The sequence below is a fragment of the Rhipicephalus microplus genome, unplaced genomic scaffold (assembly GCF_043290135.1).
Source record: "Rhipicephalus microplus isolate Deutch F79 unplaced genomic scaffold, USDA_Rmic scaffold_14, whole genome shotgun sequence".
Lineage (NCBI taxonomy): Eukaryota > Metazoa > Arthropoda > Arachnida > Ixodida > Ixodidae > Rhipicephalus > Rhipicephalus microplus.
In genome coordinates this window covers 24,428,381-24,445,169 of record NW_027464587.1, presented here as the reverse complement: position 1 = coordinate 24,445,169, position 16,789 = coordinate 24,428,381, and the positions used below count along the sequence as shown (strand labels likewise).

Genomic DNA, 16,789 nt, shown 5'->3' with positions numbered 1-16,789 from the left:
CTGGTGACCGTGTCGGCGGAGATCGGAGCAATGGCGCCTCCGGGACCGTGTTGGCGTCGCCGTCTTTCGTAACAAGGCGAAGGAGTAAACGCTCCTCCACCTTTGTAAGGCGCTTACAGGATTTAGGACTAATTGAATGGTCGAATCGGTAAAATTCAATAATTTTTATTCAGTAATATGCATGACGAGCATATTTTTCTTCAGGTTTTTTCTTTGCGCCATTTGCACACACACACACACACACACACACACACACACACACACACACACACACACACACACACACACACACACACACACACACACACACATATATATATATATATATATATATATATATATATATCCGGGACATGACGGTTATTGTCAGCCGAGAGTGTTCATTTAATTGCTAACGCCATAAAAAGCAGCTTATAGGGATTGATTGCCGTGTCCCAGAAGCGAGACTTGACGAATTCGATGCGGTGGTCGTTCACCGCTCTGTGCTCGGGGAATGTGCTCCTTTTTTCACTATGACTTGCAGTCGTCATTGTTATCTTCACGCAGTCTCTTGGGGAAGTTTTTCAGTCCACCCTCCCTCCCACAAACGAAGCGTCACAATGAACGCGTGGTGCAGGGTTAACTGCCCTTGCGCTTTCCCTTCGGGCAGCCTGTCTTTTGGGCACGGAAAGGCCAGCAATTTACCTGCTACAATTCGCTTTTACGAAAAGCAAGTACGTGCAGTTTCTCCTGATGGTTTCCGCAAAATTTTCTATTCTTTATGTGGCGATGGCCCAACCTTTCCCGCCGCAGAGAGTCGGCGTGTCTTTAAAAATTTCTACCCGGGATTCCATCCAACAAAACCGATTGCACCCGTGCATTCTTTGTTCATGTATTGCAGGCCAGCGGCTGTCCGATTCGGCGTCAGAAGACTTGTCTGCTGCGAGCTCTGGAAAAATGATACATGATAAAAAAAAGTGCAAGTAATGTTACACCACACTTACCAAAAAATGGTGACGTAAGTACGTTACCCGTTAGAGCTATGAAATTGTGACTAGTACGTTCCTAAGTTACAGAGAAAAAGGCCGTTTTAACCGTGAAATAGTACGTGCATGTAGCATCGAAAGGGCAAAAGCAGGGCGAAGATGAGGAGGAAGATGACGTTGGGACAAAGAGAATAAATGGTGGATAAAATCCGTCGCTCTGTCGCTCAATGTATAATTTAATTACCCTCAGGGAATGCTACAATTTGGTGCAGCCGTCAAGCGAACATGTGAGTGACATTCTTCGTTGACCGGACGTCGTGAACTGGAATAAGCTTCACCAGCTACCAAGTGCAAGGTGATCCAGTGAAGAACCTTACCCGCGATGTTACAACAGCTGACCTTGTCGAATGGGTGTTGCAAGGAGCTTTAATCAGCAGTGAAGAACTTCTCGAGAGGGGAATTTCTCGAGAGAAGCCACTCTGGATTCGCAGCTTGAAGAGCTCGCGGGCTGGGTCTTGGAAGCTTGGCGATTATGCAACTTTACCACGACACTCGAGAATCAGGCGGACATGATGGTTTTTGGCGCACGTACGGCAAGCTTCTGAAATTATTTACTTGGCCAGGTATGGAAGAAGACGTCAGAAACTACATCCGCCCATATCACAATAGTCAAACGACAAAGTCAGGTTCAAGCAGCCCACGGGAATAATGATAACAACAGAGTCCTATTTAACGTTATTTATTTGGACTTCGCAGAGCTTAAAAAGAAAGGGAAAGGGTTCAGAAGGACGCAAGCTTTCCTGCTCGCTTTTGATGAGTGCACGATAATGGTTATAGCCAGAGCTGGAAAGGAAGACGCTAACAGCGTCATTAGTCTACTAAAGGTAGAATGTTTCCGAAATATGAAGACACTGGTGTGCGACAACGGCCCGGCTTTCAAAAGCACAAAGCTTTCAGAATGGGTGAACAATCACGACATGAAAATGAAGTTTTGACCTCGCTGAGCGTGCTATGGTAGGCGTGAAGCAGTACATGAAGATGTACCCAAACTTTCCAGGTGGTGGGAAATGCTGTCTTGAAGCCGCTGGAAGACACCGCAACTATTCCTGCACAAGTCGTCTCAGATGCAGTTCGTTGTTTTCAGCTTCAGGGACTGTACCACTGGTTCCAGCAAAACACGAACTGGGCATTTTGAGAACTTGGTACATTTTGAGAGAAAGAACTGTGAAACAGCAAGAACCCTACAAAAGAACAACGAAGAAAAGTTTTGACAGCACTCGTAGCAGTGAAATACCAGACATACTACCAGAAGACTGCGTTCTAGTATGAAAAGGAGTAGGCTAACCCGATGATAAGTTTTACGGACCCTTTCAAGTTGTCAAGACGGCTTCGCAACATGGCATCTTGAAGACCATCTGGTACCAGGGACTTGCCAGGCAGGCAGACTGCGTCATCATTAGTAATATCTTTAAATATTACACCAGGAGGTGAGAACAATGAAGTCTGGGAGAATGAAGTGCTCCGTGCATGAAGCATCGAAAGGGCAAAGCAGGGCGAAGATGAGGAGGGAGGTGAGGTTGGGACAGGGAGAATAATTGGTGGACGACATTCGGCTCTCTGTCACTCAATGTATGGGTTAATTACCCTCAGAGAACGCTACAACCCGTAACGGCGTTATTTGTGGCGCGTTACCGCCAATAATGCCATACCCTTAACGTCTCCCAGCCAGCCTTTCAATTTGTGTTATTCTTCACCGCAGAGTGATGTAGCATCGTGGCAAAGCTGAGTTTTAAAATGCGCTATACGGCGTGCGAGTGGCCAGGCTTCTGTTTCAGACAAACCTGTTAAGTAAAAAATAGATACTTGGAAATGTTTCGGCGTGCAAATGTTTATCTGATGTCACACATGGGCTCTATAATGTGTGTGGCTGTCTGAGACGCAAGTGAGGAAAATCGGCAACATTGTTATTCTTATCAGTGATGTTTGTTGGTATATCTCATCCGATATTGTGGTATTCTTTTAAGATGTTGCCATCATTTTTAGTGCAACTCGTTTATAGCAATTATCGCTTATTACAATGAAATTTTCATGTAATTTGAGTATCGTTGTAAGTAGGACTTGACTGTATTAGAACACTTTTAATAACTTCATTCGCAGGTCTCGTATTAGTAACAGAACACTCTCCAACCCTGCATTTGCTGTCGAGTGTCAATAATGCTGCGTGTGGTACGCATAGTGATCACGGAGGCAGCTGCTTCTTTTCGCAGTCGTTGCAGCGGCTCAGTTTCCTGTTTCTTGTGTCATCTATTTTCGGTGTGATATCGCTGTCGCTATTCTGCTGCGATATCAGACTCAACGTCATTGCGAGCCGGGGTGATTACTGTACGTATTTCTTTCTCTCGGTGCTAGCTGCAGCCCATCCAGTCGCAGCCTATAGTCGTGATCTTTGATTACTGCACGCTTTTATCGGGAGCGCTTTCTTGCGTAAGCACCCAAATGCTTCGATGCGGGACGCCGTTGCGGAAACGCAATTTCTGTTTTACTTATTCATTAATTTATTTTCCTCTCGTGCTACGTCACGCTCTTGAGAGTGCGCGCAGAATTGTTTGCCGCTCAGCGTGCTGCCATTCCATTTTCACGAGTTGCCTCCCTGTGGAAACGTTATTTCCCGTTTCTCGCCATTCTCTTCTTTTTTCCGCGTTTCCAGTTGATGGGTTTCAGACCATCGGAGATGAAAGGGCCCGGAATCGAACGCGCGTCTGGCCTGCACCTTTTTGTACGTGCTCTTTGTTTGTGTAATTTCTGGTCTAGTTGAAAACGTTGTTTCGAGGAATACTGGGCGAAAAACGAAGAAGGAGGTACTAGGTGGTATTAGACATTTGTGCGCCCGGCTTGTTTGTTCAGGAGTGCCTCGAGTTTCGTTTGTCTGTCCGCTTTGTCCGCACCTTCCTTATACCCTCCATGAAGTACTGCTGCCTATCGATGGTCAGCAGTCTTCTTCTTCTTTTTTTTTCATCTCTCGACCAATTTGGTGCTTTTGTGAGCGGGTAAACAGAAAGACGAGCAAAACACTACTACCAAATGGCATTTGCGCTCGGTCCAGTTCCTAACCCACTGGCTGCTTTTTTTTACTTATTTTGTTTCTGTGGATCGTACCTGTTTGGAAAACGTGAGAGTGTTGATTGAGAAGGAACTTTGCCCATGCGCTGATTTACTTTGCTCCCAATTTATCCCGTTTTGTATATTTTTCTTTTTTGTTCTTGTTTTTTGTTCAAGACTACGCTTCTACATTGTCCATTTACACCACTTTTTAAAATGAAACAACGAATCTGTTTAGATTGATAAATTGCTGCCCCATGATCGAAGCGGCGGGGCTGTCCTGCCGGTCGAGGGATACCGGACTGTGGCGGCCGCATCCTCGGTGGACGCGAAAGTGCTTGCATCCCGTGTGCTCAGATTTAGGTGTGCTTTTAAGAACCCCAGGTGGTCGAATAAACGGAGTGCTTCATTGTGGCGTCTCTCACAACCGTATCGTGATTTTCACGTGGTTTGATAATTTATAATTATTGTCAGCTCATAAATTCACAGGCATACGCTATTTATTACAGGAGAAAAGCAATATCACAGTCTTGTTTTTAAATTTCGCGCCGATCCGCCACGTGAGTTGTCACGAATATCAGACTCTATATTTCATATTTTGGTGCCACGAGCTCAATGAAATTTCCTGAAACTCGCTGCGTTATGTCTATGGCATCCTCGCAATACCGTGTTATTCATATTTACCTATTAGCAACAACGTATGATCTACTACAGAGGCCGTCAAAATCTCTGCAGTCGAGGCGTTTCATGCGGCAACTTGAAGATGGCATCGTCACCCTCACTTTATTCGGTGCAAGCGTCGTGTCGCGGCAAGAATGGTAGTTTCACTATTCTGAATTAGTAATTTTTATAGTAACGCACGAAAAAACTTTTTTTTTTCATTTAGTGGCTCTTTTTAACACGGCTTTTGGTAGCTCTCGCTGCTGGTACAGCCAAGTTGCAAGGACCTTTGTCGTTACGTTAACCGCTGGCATATTTTGGGGGGATTGATGAGAAATTTGCTATTCTTTTGAAAAAGCTGTTTTTAATTTCGGCTCGATTGACAGGCCCTGCTCATTTTAAATCGCGTCCAAGCTGTTGCCCCACGTTTTCCAACAGTAATTTTAATTAAGGCGTGTTGGGGCTCTTGTTCCCCTCTATCCCGCATTAATTTCTTTTATCCCGGCCTTCGACGGGGACACAGTTTGATGATACGGGCCTAAATTTCCGGTGGCAGATAAGCTAATCGCTTCTGCACGCGTCCTCTTTGGAGATTGAGGCGCGAAGTACGGCGTCTTTCCCTCCTCCTTCCTTTCTTGTTATACATTGAGCGTTTGCTGTACTTGCGTTCTCGGCCAACGATGCTGGCTGCAGTGGAAACATGTTCTGGAGCGAGGGAGCACGCGGGCGCTAATGAAAATTCCAGCTCTCTGTAAATTGGATCTCCTCGCTCGCATGACCTCCGGACAGGGTCTTTTGGGAACAGGGCATTCTCCTCACTTCTTTCTCCCATGCCTTCATTTGCCCTTCCTGTTTCTTCTCTGCCTCTGTTCTCACCTCTTGCCTAGTTCAACTGCTGGCCCGGATGTAGTTTGGGCACTGGATGGCCTCTCTAATCGTTCTTTTTATCTCCATATTACCCCAGTACACTCCCCGAGGCACGCTCATTCGGCACTTGCGAAAGAGATTCGCCGTTCGTACAAACTTGAGTGTGTGCCTTCTTTGGGTAATTGTAAACACGGGCAACTCTAGGTAACTATTCGAATGCTTGTACGTAAAGGCAGCCTTAGTTATCTTTGTATGTGAACCTTAGTTAGCACATACCTGGAGGTTACATATACAGTTACATTGTTCTTCAAGTGACATACCCAGCGTGTGGCGTATTGACATGCCGGGTCGGTCAATGAAGTTTAATTGCAATAACCAGGGTCAATCCAGTTCACTGCAGCGGCGGCGGCATGTGCAATTTACCTGAGCATCAGCTTGTCTGCAACGCATGATTGCTAGTGGTGTTTGGAAAACACACGCGCAACTCTGCTATACCTAAAGGAAGAATATATAGAGTAACTCCACGCAGGAGTGGTCCTTCTCGCCATGTATAGGAGTGGAGCAATAAGGCGCAATAGCTGGTGCTAACGAAGACTATAACCGTGTAAAGCTGGGCCGGTTGGCTCACGTTTATATGCGTGAAAAACCAGCGAAAATCAGGACAAGGACCCCGAAGAGGCACACCCATTCATGAAATGTTGCTGGTGTGTCGGTGACGGTTTGTGAATGGGTGTGCCTCTTCAGGGTCATTGTCTTGATTTTCGCTGGCTTTTCCCTTCTTTTTCGCATCTAATGACAACTAGCCGACGAAATTTTGTTAACATATGCGTCGAGGCACACGACAAACCAAACTATTTTCATGACAATGGCAACAAAAAAAAACGCGAATAAACTGGGTGTCATTTTGCCAACAACCACAATAGTGCGTGTATTTCCTTGCCCTATCTTAGTGCGTCCGGCCGATGTCTGGCAGTTACGAATACCAGGACGCGTTATCAGCTTGAGGAGTGGGCTTGTAAAAGATAACGTCGCCGTTCGAATTCAAAAGAAGCCTCTCCCGTATCTCATGTCTGGGTCATCCATATTCCATGTCAGGAATCGAGAAACATCGATACCGATATGCAGCGTAATATTTTGACGCTGGTTCGGAAATATATTGTGCAACAAAGTACGGCAATCTCTCTGCACATGGTGACCACATGCTTTGCTTCAGGGAAATAATACTTGAGACCATTCGTACATCGTGGACGTAGGGCACTCGCTCAGTGAATTTCGTGCTCAACGGTTGTGTCACCCTGACCTCTTAGTGCCGGGCAGCTCTCGCTGCACGGTGCTCCGTTCTCAGACTCATTCCACCGTGTATTTTAAAGACGGTAGTCTTTCTTGAGGTAACTTCAACGCGCAAACTATGGTATATCTGTCTATCTGTCTGTCGAACGAAACGGCTAAATTGGGACCACATTCACAGCGTCCACCTATATTCCCCATGTTTCTGCGTTCGTGCTTGTGCTATTGTGGATAAAAAAGCAAATATTGCGTATATTTGCGGCACAATATCAACACGTCAATATTCTTCGGTGTGTTTCTTATACTTGAACAGGCATACATAAGTAATTCTAAGAACTGTAGCGTTTGTTACGCTGCGCTGACAATGCGACGCTATGCACAAAAAGGCGACTTTTCATCGCTTTGCTATGACGACACGGTGCTGCCACTTACCTTGAAGACTACAAAATATGGCATCCAAGAGTGTGCGCGCACGTTTCGTGCTTGCTATGACGGAGGCTACCCTTCGTTTTCTGAGATTACCGCCAGAAGGCGCTTATGTCTCTGAGATTACCGCCTTACCTTATGTTTCTGAGATTACCGCCAGAAGGCGCTTAAGGCGCTGTTTAACCACAAAAGACGCACGAAACGTAATCAAAGTACAGATATTAGTGTGAACTGACGAGTGTCCCAGATGTTGCTTCTCTGTGTTTGAAAAGCGCGCTCTTTTCGCGACTGGGGCCTGTCCAGCAAGTGAAGTTGACCCTTGTGGCCAAGGCAACTAACGCACTAACTCATTTTGGTGAAGGGCCAAAGCACACGGTTCTCCACACCAAAGGTTAAGTGCGAGTGCACAAGCACCTACCCCTCATCGCCCCCATGCGTGGGGCAAAGTACGCGTGAGAGATAAGCGGCGGTGGCGCATCGCGACGAGCTGGGTGCCGAGCGCGGGCGGCTGTTTTTCTCTCTTGAGCTCTTCTATGTGTAGATACGTATACATATACGGTACATAACAGCAGCGTTGGCAACGGTAAAAACCGGCCCAGTCTGTACGTATAATTGCTATCGCAGTAAAAAGTATTTGTCTCGAATAGACAACTTCATCATACTAATTGAGAATGCATTATTGAAAGTCATTCACTGCATGTCATTATCTACGTGTAATACTTCTAGTAGTGAGATAAATAAAAAAAAGCTACAGACTTCGAGCACGTGTGACCTTCGTGCAGCTTACGTGCATGCGTGCGTGCCGTATATATAAGGCATTTTTCCTGGGTACGCCATGCCACGCGCCCTCGAGCCTACGGGGTCCCAGGAGCTTGCGTACCCATTACTAACTCTCTCTCTTGGCGAAATTTTCGAAACCCGTGTACTGTGTGATTCGAGTGCACGTAAAAAAAAGAAAAAAAAACAGGTGGTCTAAATTATCCGAAGCCGGGCTCATCGGTGTCGTATATGCTGAGTCGTTTGTAGAAGTCATTGCCAAACAACTGAGAAGCTGGCTTGTGCAGTGGTGTCCGTGCGGCTGGTGGAGACATGGGCGGCCTCCGAGATTCGGTTCCCGGTGCACGAGGATGTGCACGGCACCGTTTGGATGCGCATGCAGGACACGCTCGTGTTCCCGCCGCAGGCACTGCTGGGCAGCGCGCGGAATGGTGAGTGCGTCACCCACTTTGCGTCATATTGTCGGTTGTGTGTGTGCGTGTGTGTGAATACCAGAAAAGACCTGTCTCCTAATGAAGCAGACGGCATCTTATCAAATATACCCGCATGTTCCCACACTTTTGCTAATATAGGAGAATGACGTCCAAGCTTTATCGCTTTCATTGCTACGACAGGATACGTATATAGTGGGCTGTCGGCCTTTGTTATGGAGACAGCATGGCTAAAAACATCAACGAAAAAAGATGCGTGATAAACTAACATGGACGTGGACATATCCTCGTCAGAGTTTCTTTCTTTCAATTTTTTCAGCAGTTGTAGCAGTATTGCCCAAACACGCTACCTTAATGAAGCATAATATTTTATGACGTACTGTCTTAATTTCGATTAGAAGGAACTGCATCGGCGGAGCACGCAGTGTTCCCCACTGCGTTTCCACTGCGCCCCGCAGTGCACTACGTCGACTGGCGAGGGAAAGCCGACCCGGTCAAGCTGCCCTGCGTTGGTTATACACGCTAGATGATGTCCTCCCGTCGCAAACTGCCCGAGGGCCTTCTCTGCATGCGCGGGAGTACATTTGATGGGAGTGCGTGTATGCTTCAGCCGTATGACACGTACGCGCGTTATCCTCGCATCGCTGTCAGCCGCTCATTGATCAACACAACTCAAAGGGAGACCGGTCAGGCGCGAAACCCCTAGCAAGACCTGTGTGCCTTCTAAGCGTTTGCCTTGTTCACCGCGTTAGTCGGGTGTTGTGCATTGGTGCGTCCTTTTTTCTCCAGGCGTGGTGAAGCTGGTGTTCATGGCGTACCGAAACATCGAGGACTTCCTGGGCCCCGACGCGGCTTCCTTCGCCGAGGCGCCCGAGCGAATCATCAACTCGCGAGTGATCGCTGCCTCGGTCAACAGCAGGCACCTTATGAAACTGCACCAGCCCGTGCTCATAACTTTCCAGCACCGAGAGGTGAGCCCACGTTGCAAGCCACGTCTGGTGCTCGTATAGGCACGCGTCAAAGGATTTTACGCGCGAGTATTTATTTGGTGAAGCAGTGAGAACGAGACCCATTTGTGCTCTATCTAACATGAACAGTTTTTTTACGGTGACTGCAGTAACTCTGTATAGGATGTTGAAGTCTTTTTTTGTTTGCTTATTTATTTCTGAGCGTGGAGCTGTCGAAGCCGCCGTAATTTGTCTGTCGGAAGAGAAACCGTCATCATCTAGAAACGGGCGGTTGATGATCGTTGTTTTGAACCGCTTAAGCTCCGATCAACTGTTTTTTCTTCCTTCAAATGGCTGCCCATTTCTTCCCTTTTTTCACGTAGGTGGGAAATGTCACGAGTCCAAGGTGCGTCTTCTGGAGCTTTGACGACGAGTGAGTGTCCTGTTCGTGTGTGTCTGCTTTCGAGCTTCACTCGTCTCTCGCCATCATTATTTTCAATCAATCTATGAGTGCTTATTATACGACTAGATAAATATATAAACTTCATTATTTCACAGTACAGTGTACTATCAGCGTCAAATGAAAGCCGAACAGCGGCAAACCTTCGCGATGCTGTAGTGCGCGCTGTCAACTTATCGCTACGAACAGGCACGCACATATGCGGAAAGCTGCCGAACAGGATGCGCGCGCCTGTCAATTGTGATAACTAGACGGCATGCTCTACACTATCGCAAAGGCTTGCTGCTGTTCGGGTTTCATTTGACGTTGATAGTGCAGCTTAAGAATATACAAAAGGAGGTCCCAGTAGGGTAAATTGGTAGCATATGGAACACCCCGTGATCTGTTATTTGATTGGTAGCGACAGTAGCAAAGGTAGTAAGATTACAGAAATATAAAAAATGAGAAACAGTTATGACCGAGTAGTTATGATAATAACATCAAGAATGTCTTAATGGCAATGTGTAAGCTAAGTGCAAATAACATAAACTGCACTTGCGTTACAGCACATTTGTATGTGTGTCGTGTATAGCTTTTTCGTCGTGCTTGTCTCGCTTCAACGCAATGAGCACTGGCATGAACGCTTCTTCCCCTCCCTCGCAGGGAGTGGCTCACCGAGGGCTGCTGGCTCAAGGAGACCAACGAAACGCACAGCGTGTGCGCCTGCAACCACCTGACAAACTTTGCTCTCGCCATGGATCGCAGGCCGCCCGAGGTGGGTGCCCTAAAGCAGATACTGACATGGAAACATTCTCCTCTGCTTACTTCGCGTACGGGTGTCACAGGGCTCGGGATTCGCGTTGAACGCCGCCGCCTTTAAATAAAGCACAATAGAAACCTGGGAACTCGTGAAACGTTAGCACCAGCTCTGGCATTCTCGGTCGATCGCGCGTGATTCACGTGAACAGCGGCAAGTCAACGGTCGTCGTTGTTGACGTCGCAGCTCCGGCCGCAATTTCTGCGATTTAGGCAGCAATTCATCTGGTGCGATTTCTGAGGCATAGCAGGTGCTCGATAGGTTAGGCTTCTGGTTTGCTTTAACGAAGTACTCCAAGCAGCGCTAGGAAAAAAGAAGCTCATGAAGGAGACAGAAAAACTTCTGTACTTCTCGTTCATCCTGTCTTCTCTACCGTTGGTATGCCTTATTTTTTTCGTGATGCTTCTCATATTTATTCAAAGTGAGCTTGAGTTACCGGGACACTAGCATACTTGCAGCTTTTTCACTCAGCTTTCAATATTACAAATGGGTTTTAGTTCTTCGTGACCAAACAGAGGTCAGTGAAGATCCATTTAGCGCGTAGTTACTGTGCGACGGTATAAATAATTTAATCGTTGGCACCGCGATCAGTTGTGACGGCATACCGCTGCTGTGCGTGGGCTGATCGTGAAGGCCACGTTTTTAATGTACAATGAATAACCAACCTCTCGTTACTGGGAGCGTAAGCTACGCTATAGAGTCGAATGTCCCCAGATCGGTCAAGAAATATATTACAGCAAGATTGTAAGTTGGGCCAGTTAAAGCGTTGTTTCAAATTTGGAAAGGTGAGCAGTGAAGAAGCAGAGGCTATAGCCGCCTTCCGCACGCACGCACGCACTAGCACATTGAAAATGAAACGGTCACTGTTGTACACATGAATAACCCCACTTGGTTTTTCATTTCTATATGTTGCAGCCAACGTCGACCGAGCAGAAACTGCAGCTGTTTGTGTACGCCTCGTTTGCGACATGCATGGTCCTGCTTATTGCCGCTGGCTTCACACTGCAAGCTTTCAGGTAAGAAGCGCGGCCTCATATTTTCAGTGGCCCCTCGTAGATCGCGTGGGAATCGAAGTTTAGTTTTGTTCAGCTTCGATTTTTCGGCTGGTGGTAGTTTTCTTGGGTACTAGTTAGAAGAGAGCGGCTTCCCTTCCGGTATTGGGCAGTATAGGGGACATGAGCTGATAAGAAGCGCAAACAATGCTCGCGCGGTATAAGTTTTGATACTGAGTAAAAGTGTCTTATAAAAAAAGGATGCACGCGAGAAACTCGCATCATGGACAAGCTTTCTTAGATAGACACAAAAAAGGAACATGTTTCTTGCTCCTGACAGTGAATTGCAGTTTCGTAATGCCGAAAGCACTGTTCTTACCGCGTGAAGACACTTGATAAGCGAAAAAAAAAACAGCAGGGAGAAGGTCAGGCTTGAAGTCTGGCGCATTAGCTTGATGTACGACGTCGCTTTTTGAGGGCATCGGCTGGCGTCGTCATTGAAGCAGCGTGGTGTAAGTACGCCTCTCGACTCGGTTATTTGGGTCGCCGCACTGGCGTCAACTTCTCCCGAGGCTTCAGTGCCAATATAAAGAGTTCAAGCTTGACAGTCATTTCCTGTAGTAATATTTGTCCTATTAGTGTTGTGGGCAATGAGAGTTTTAAAGGAATAATCTGTTTGTATAAATTGATTTATTGTTTTGCTTTTCCTCTATAGGGGCCCGGCAACACTTTTTTAGCATGGTCGAAAAACGGTGCTGATCCGTAGCCGAGTCTTTCGAGAAGGCGCGAGCCGAACATTAGAGCGTGGCAGCCGGCCGAGAACACGCAGTTAATCCTCAAAGCTAGCTAGAAATCGCTGCCTCTTGTGCCTACATATGATGTTATATGCCCTAATTTCTGCGCTGAATACCCCGGCCAACGGCGGTTGGCTGATTTACTGCGTATACGTACCCTCGCTCTGAAAGTAAGCCTCGCGATCAAAGAAAAGCAAGAAAATAAAGTGCTGACGAAACGCCGTATCTTTTTGTCTGCTCGCTCGCTGGCGGAGAGTGTAAGCGCTTGAAGCGTGCACCCGTGCCCGACGGAGAGAAAAAAAAAATTACGGCATGCAAACTGGCGAATATTCTATTGCAGCAAAGTTTAATGCGAATCCTGTGCGCAGATCGCTGAAGGGCGAGCGTGTGACGATCCACAAGAACGTGTGCGTGTGCCTGCTGCTGACTGAAGCGTTGCTGGCGAGCGGTGTGGGCGGCCACCCGCAGCGGGTGGTGTGCGGCCTGCTGGCTGGTTTCCTGCACTACTTCTGGCTGGCCGCCTACTTCTGGGCGCTGCTCGAGGGCTTCCAGCTGTACACGGTGCTGCTCGACGTGCTCGGCACCGACCCGCCCTCCTCCAGGCTCAGATGGTACGCTCTCCCGGTTTTTAAAGGCGCCGTTGTTCACTATAGAAACGGTTGCCGTGAAAGCTCGCTCAATCGTATTTCACGGGACCGCAGAACTGTCTGAAAAAGCCCGATTCCGAATGATCGAAATTGTCAAGAAAACAAGGAACAAATGTTCATTGCGGTAGTACATATGCATTTTCCTGGTGAATATGTATACTGTGTATTGCGAATGAGTTATGCGGAAAACGGCAAGGGGGTTGCGAGGTTCCGCCGACCTCATTTGTAATACATATGTCCATGTACTTCGAGTAGTGATCAATTCGACCTCGCGCTGTCAAGTGTTAGCCTGCTAGTTAGCTCAATCGGCAGAGCGATGGCCCTAGAAAGGCGTTGGTCCTGGGTGGGAACTCCGGACCAGGACGACTTTTTCAGCAACTAATGCGATTTTCTTTCTGACAAATCCGAATGGATTTCCTTCTGTTCCTTCATGCTACGAAGGGGTGGTTCTCTTCTTTCCCTTTCTGCATACCCTGTACTTACTTTTAGTACGAACAGTTAAAAAATCGCTGTTTTCGGCGCTCATGACCTTGTTCAAAATGTGACCGCGGCTGAAGACCTCCCTCTCCTAATTCACCCGAATCACGCAAATTTGAAATTAACCCGCAGCGCCGTTACCCAAAGCAGTAGGGTACGCCTCGTGCTGATGACGATGGCGATGTACACTGCACCGCCACCACTTCGTTTCGGTTGTATTCGCAGGCCGTTTTCGTTGCTCCGTTGCGTCGCACATTTGCGGCTCTTCGTGCTCGGGGTGCACCGAGAATCGTTCGAATTAACCGAATTGTGGCCGAATATGGCCTAATGAACGAGTAGCATGGCATTTAACAACACATAGGCCTGTCAGTACCTGAGCTCGCGTCTAATTTATTTTATTTTTCCAGTTAAAGGGTGCCTGAATAACGAGCTTTTACTATATCAACAAACTAGCACATTTCTAGCTCCTTGGTATTTTTGGTAAATTAGTTTTCTTTTTGCCGATGCTTTGAATGAATTACATCCATACGTCGAGTGTGGTGGTTGGCTCCTCGTTCTCGTTAGTGGCGTAGCCCTTTGCCACAGAGCACCTGGCCATAATCCCCAACAGGTCAGCATGTAGGTGTTCCGGGACACTGGGCGTGGTTTATTAACTAGGTGAAACTAGCGAAGAAGTTCAACAATACAATATCGACAAAATAAATCCTACTATGGTCAGGTGCAGTTTACCAACTCCGCTCGAAGGCGGATGCAGACACTGCTGCAACAATGCGAGTGCACTCCAGGCTCACATCACTGGTGGGACGGCTACCCCACTTTTGAATAACATTGCGATTGTGAGAGCGTAACTATTTCTCGAGTCGCAGAGGCGATGCCCGTCCGCGTCTCGGTCGTCTCGTGGGGGGGATGGGGGGGGAGGGGGTCTCTGGAATATAGTATGACCATGCCCGACTATGTATCATGACTGTAGTGTAGCGTCTGTTTCACGTTGCGCGTTTTCAACTGATTTTGCCGCTATCGGAACTGATTTCTTGGATTCGTTCTTGATTTGTTTGAAAAAAGAAGGCACGGTGTTTGCGTTGGTGTCTTCCCGTGTATTTGCTGCAGCATGAGACCACATAAACCGAGCACACGGACTGTTGCTACACTTCCGCGACAAGTGCGCGTTAATATATAGAGTGATTCTTTAATCACAAATTCCCGGGCTTTTGTCCAAACGTGTAAACGAAAGTGGGGGGGAGGTAGTTACAGCAGGGGGTGAAAAAATCACCACCTAAGCACCGCGTGCGAATGGTGAGCTATAGCGTAGCTGATACTTGCGGCCACAGGTGGTTGCAGATGTCGCGTTCAAGACCGTTCGAGAAACTCCCGCCGAAAGCGTTTCCGTCATTGCCGCGTCGACCGATACTCGCTGCATTGGCCAGGCGAACACGAATTGTCTCACGGGTCAGCTGTCGGCCGGCGCTGTTGGAAAGTGGTCTGATGTTGGGTGTTCGTATGATCCGCCCCGTTCCCATTGGAAAACTGTAAGTAGAACGTTTCCTGCAATGCCGAGCTGTTTACGGCGTCACGTAACTGTGAGCCCCTCACGTGATGTTTGTTTTCTTCCCTAATTTGCCCGTCATTCTTTCGCAGAAAAATGACGGCATTCTTTCGCAGAAAAATGACGCACGCACGCGTGTGGAAAAGGTGGCCTTGAATTCTTTTCAAGGCGGCAGCCTTAAACGTCTCAAGCTCACGTCTTCCCATCCACGCCTTGGAAGGGTGCCTGGTAGCCTCGCGTCGAACTCCACAGCGATCACGCTCTACTTGCGTTGCGCCGTTGTGTCCACTCATGCAAAGAGGGAGACGCGCGCAGCGCATTCCATTCTGACTTGACCCCGTCGGAATAGACGTTGGCTTACGCCGAACACAATACGGAATTAACAAAGTATCCTTAAAGTTTTTTCTCTATCATCTCTCTTTCCCTGCTCCCCTACATTACTTTCTCTCCCGCTCCCCATTGCTGTGTTGAAGTGACTTCTGTTGTGAGATGGCGCTGCACATTATTACAACTTTTCTCTATTTTAAAGCTTTTATTGCGATAGCGATTATATGGACACTCTAGGCTGGATTTTACCGCCGGCATCGGCGTCGCCATTTGGGTGCACGTTAAAGAACCCCAGGTGGTCTAAATTTCCGGAGCCCTCCACTACGGCGTCTCTCATAATCATATATATATATATATATATATATATATATATATATATATATATATATATATATATATATATAAATGCAAGAAAGAAAATAACCCAAAAAAAGGCATCGGCGCGTGGACTCGAACGTCGGACGTTTCAATTGTGTTCGCGCGGCGTTAGTCACTGAGCCACGAAGAAGCACCTCGTTTAACGTTCAAACGGCAAGCGTTCAAAGGGTATCTGGGGGGGGGGGGGGGGGACTATGGTGTTTCCAGCATCACCAGCAAGATGGCGCAATGAGCGCGCGTCGCCCCATCGTCACGACGCGGCGGTGCGCTCACATCTCTCACACCTACTTTGCCCTGCGGATAGGATGCATTGTGGACGCTCACGCGTGCGCTTGCTCTTTTTGGAGTGGCGACAATAATAGTACGTCTTGGCTGGCCTTGGGCTTTCACCGGAGCAATTCTGTTGTTGTTTCCGGGCGCAAAAGGTCACTACAATCGTTTCACAGTCGTTGTTTGCGAAAAGGGCGCGCTTTTCAGACACAGTGAAGCAATAACTCACACGTTTATTTGCGTTCATCTGTACCTGTGTGTACGTTTCGTGCGTCATTTTTTGCGTGAGAAACGCGGGGCACGTTTCGATCTGCTTGCCATATTGCGCGTGGGTTTCCAATTTGTTGCTATCGCGTTCAATGATTGATATGATTGATATGTGGGGTTTAACGTCCCGAAACCACCATATGATTATGAGAGATGCCGTATTAGAGGGCTCTGGAAATTCGGCCACCTGGGGTTCTTTAACCTGCACCCAAATCCGAGCACATAAACCTACAACGTTTCCGCCTCCATTGAAAATGCAGCTGCCGCAGCCGGGATTCGAACCCGTGACCTGCGGGTCAGCAGCCGAGTACCTTATCCACTAGACCACCGCGGCGGGGCTATCGCGTTCAATGCTTCGCATTTGCGGGAAAGTTGTGAC

The 16,789-nt window shown here is 47.6% G+C and overlaps 1 protein-coding gene across 8 annotated transcripts in view; it reads left to right on the top strand.

The window, feature by feature from the left end:
• Positions 1 to 16,789, top strand: part of LOC119180745 (latrophilin Cirl) — a 490,851-nt gene that overhangs the window by 427,814 nt on the left and 46,248 nt on the right. For all 8 annotated transcript variants that reach the window (XM_075882931.1, XM_075882933.1, XM_037431878.2 and 5 more), the window contains 6 exons: positions 8,369 to 8,512; positions 9,302 to 9,483; positions 9,843 to 9,892; positions 10,562 to 10,673; positions 11,631 to 11,731; positions 12,870 to 13,112. In XM_075882931.1, the coding sequence (XP_075739046.1) occupies positions 8,369 to 8,512; positions 9,302 to 9,483; positions 9,843 to 9,892; positions 10,562 to 10,673; positions 11,631 to 11,731; positions 12,870 to 13,112 (832 nt within the window). The remainder of the gene's footprint in view (positions 1 to 8,368; positions 8,513 to 9,301; positions 9,484 to 9,842; positions 9,893 to 10,561; positions 10,674 to 11,630; positions 11,732 to 12,869; positions 13,113 to 16,789) is intronic.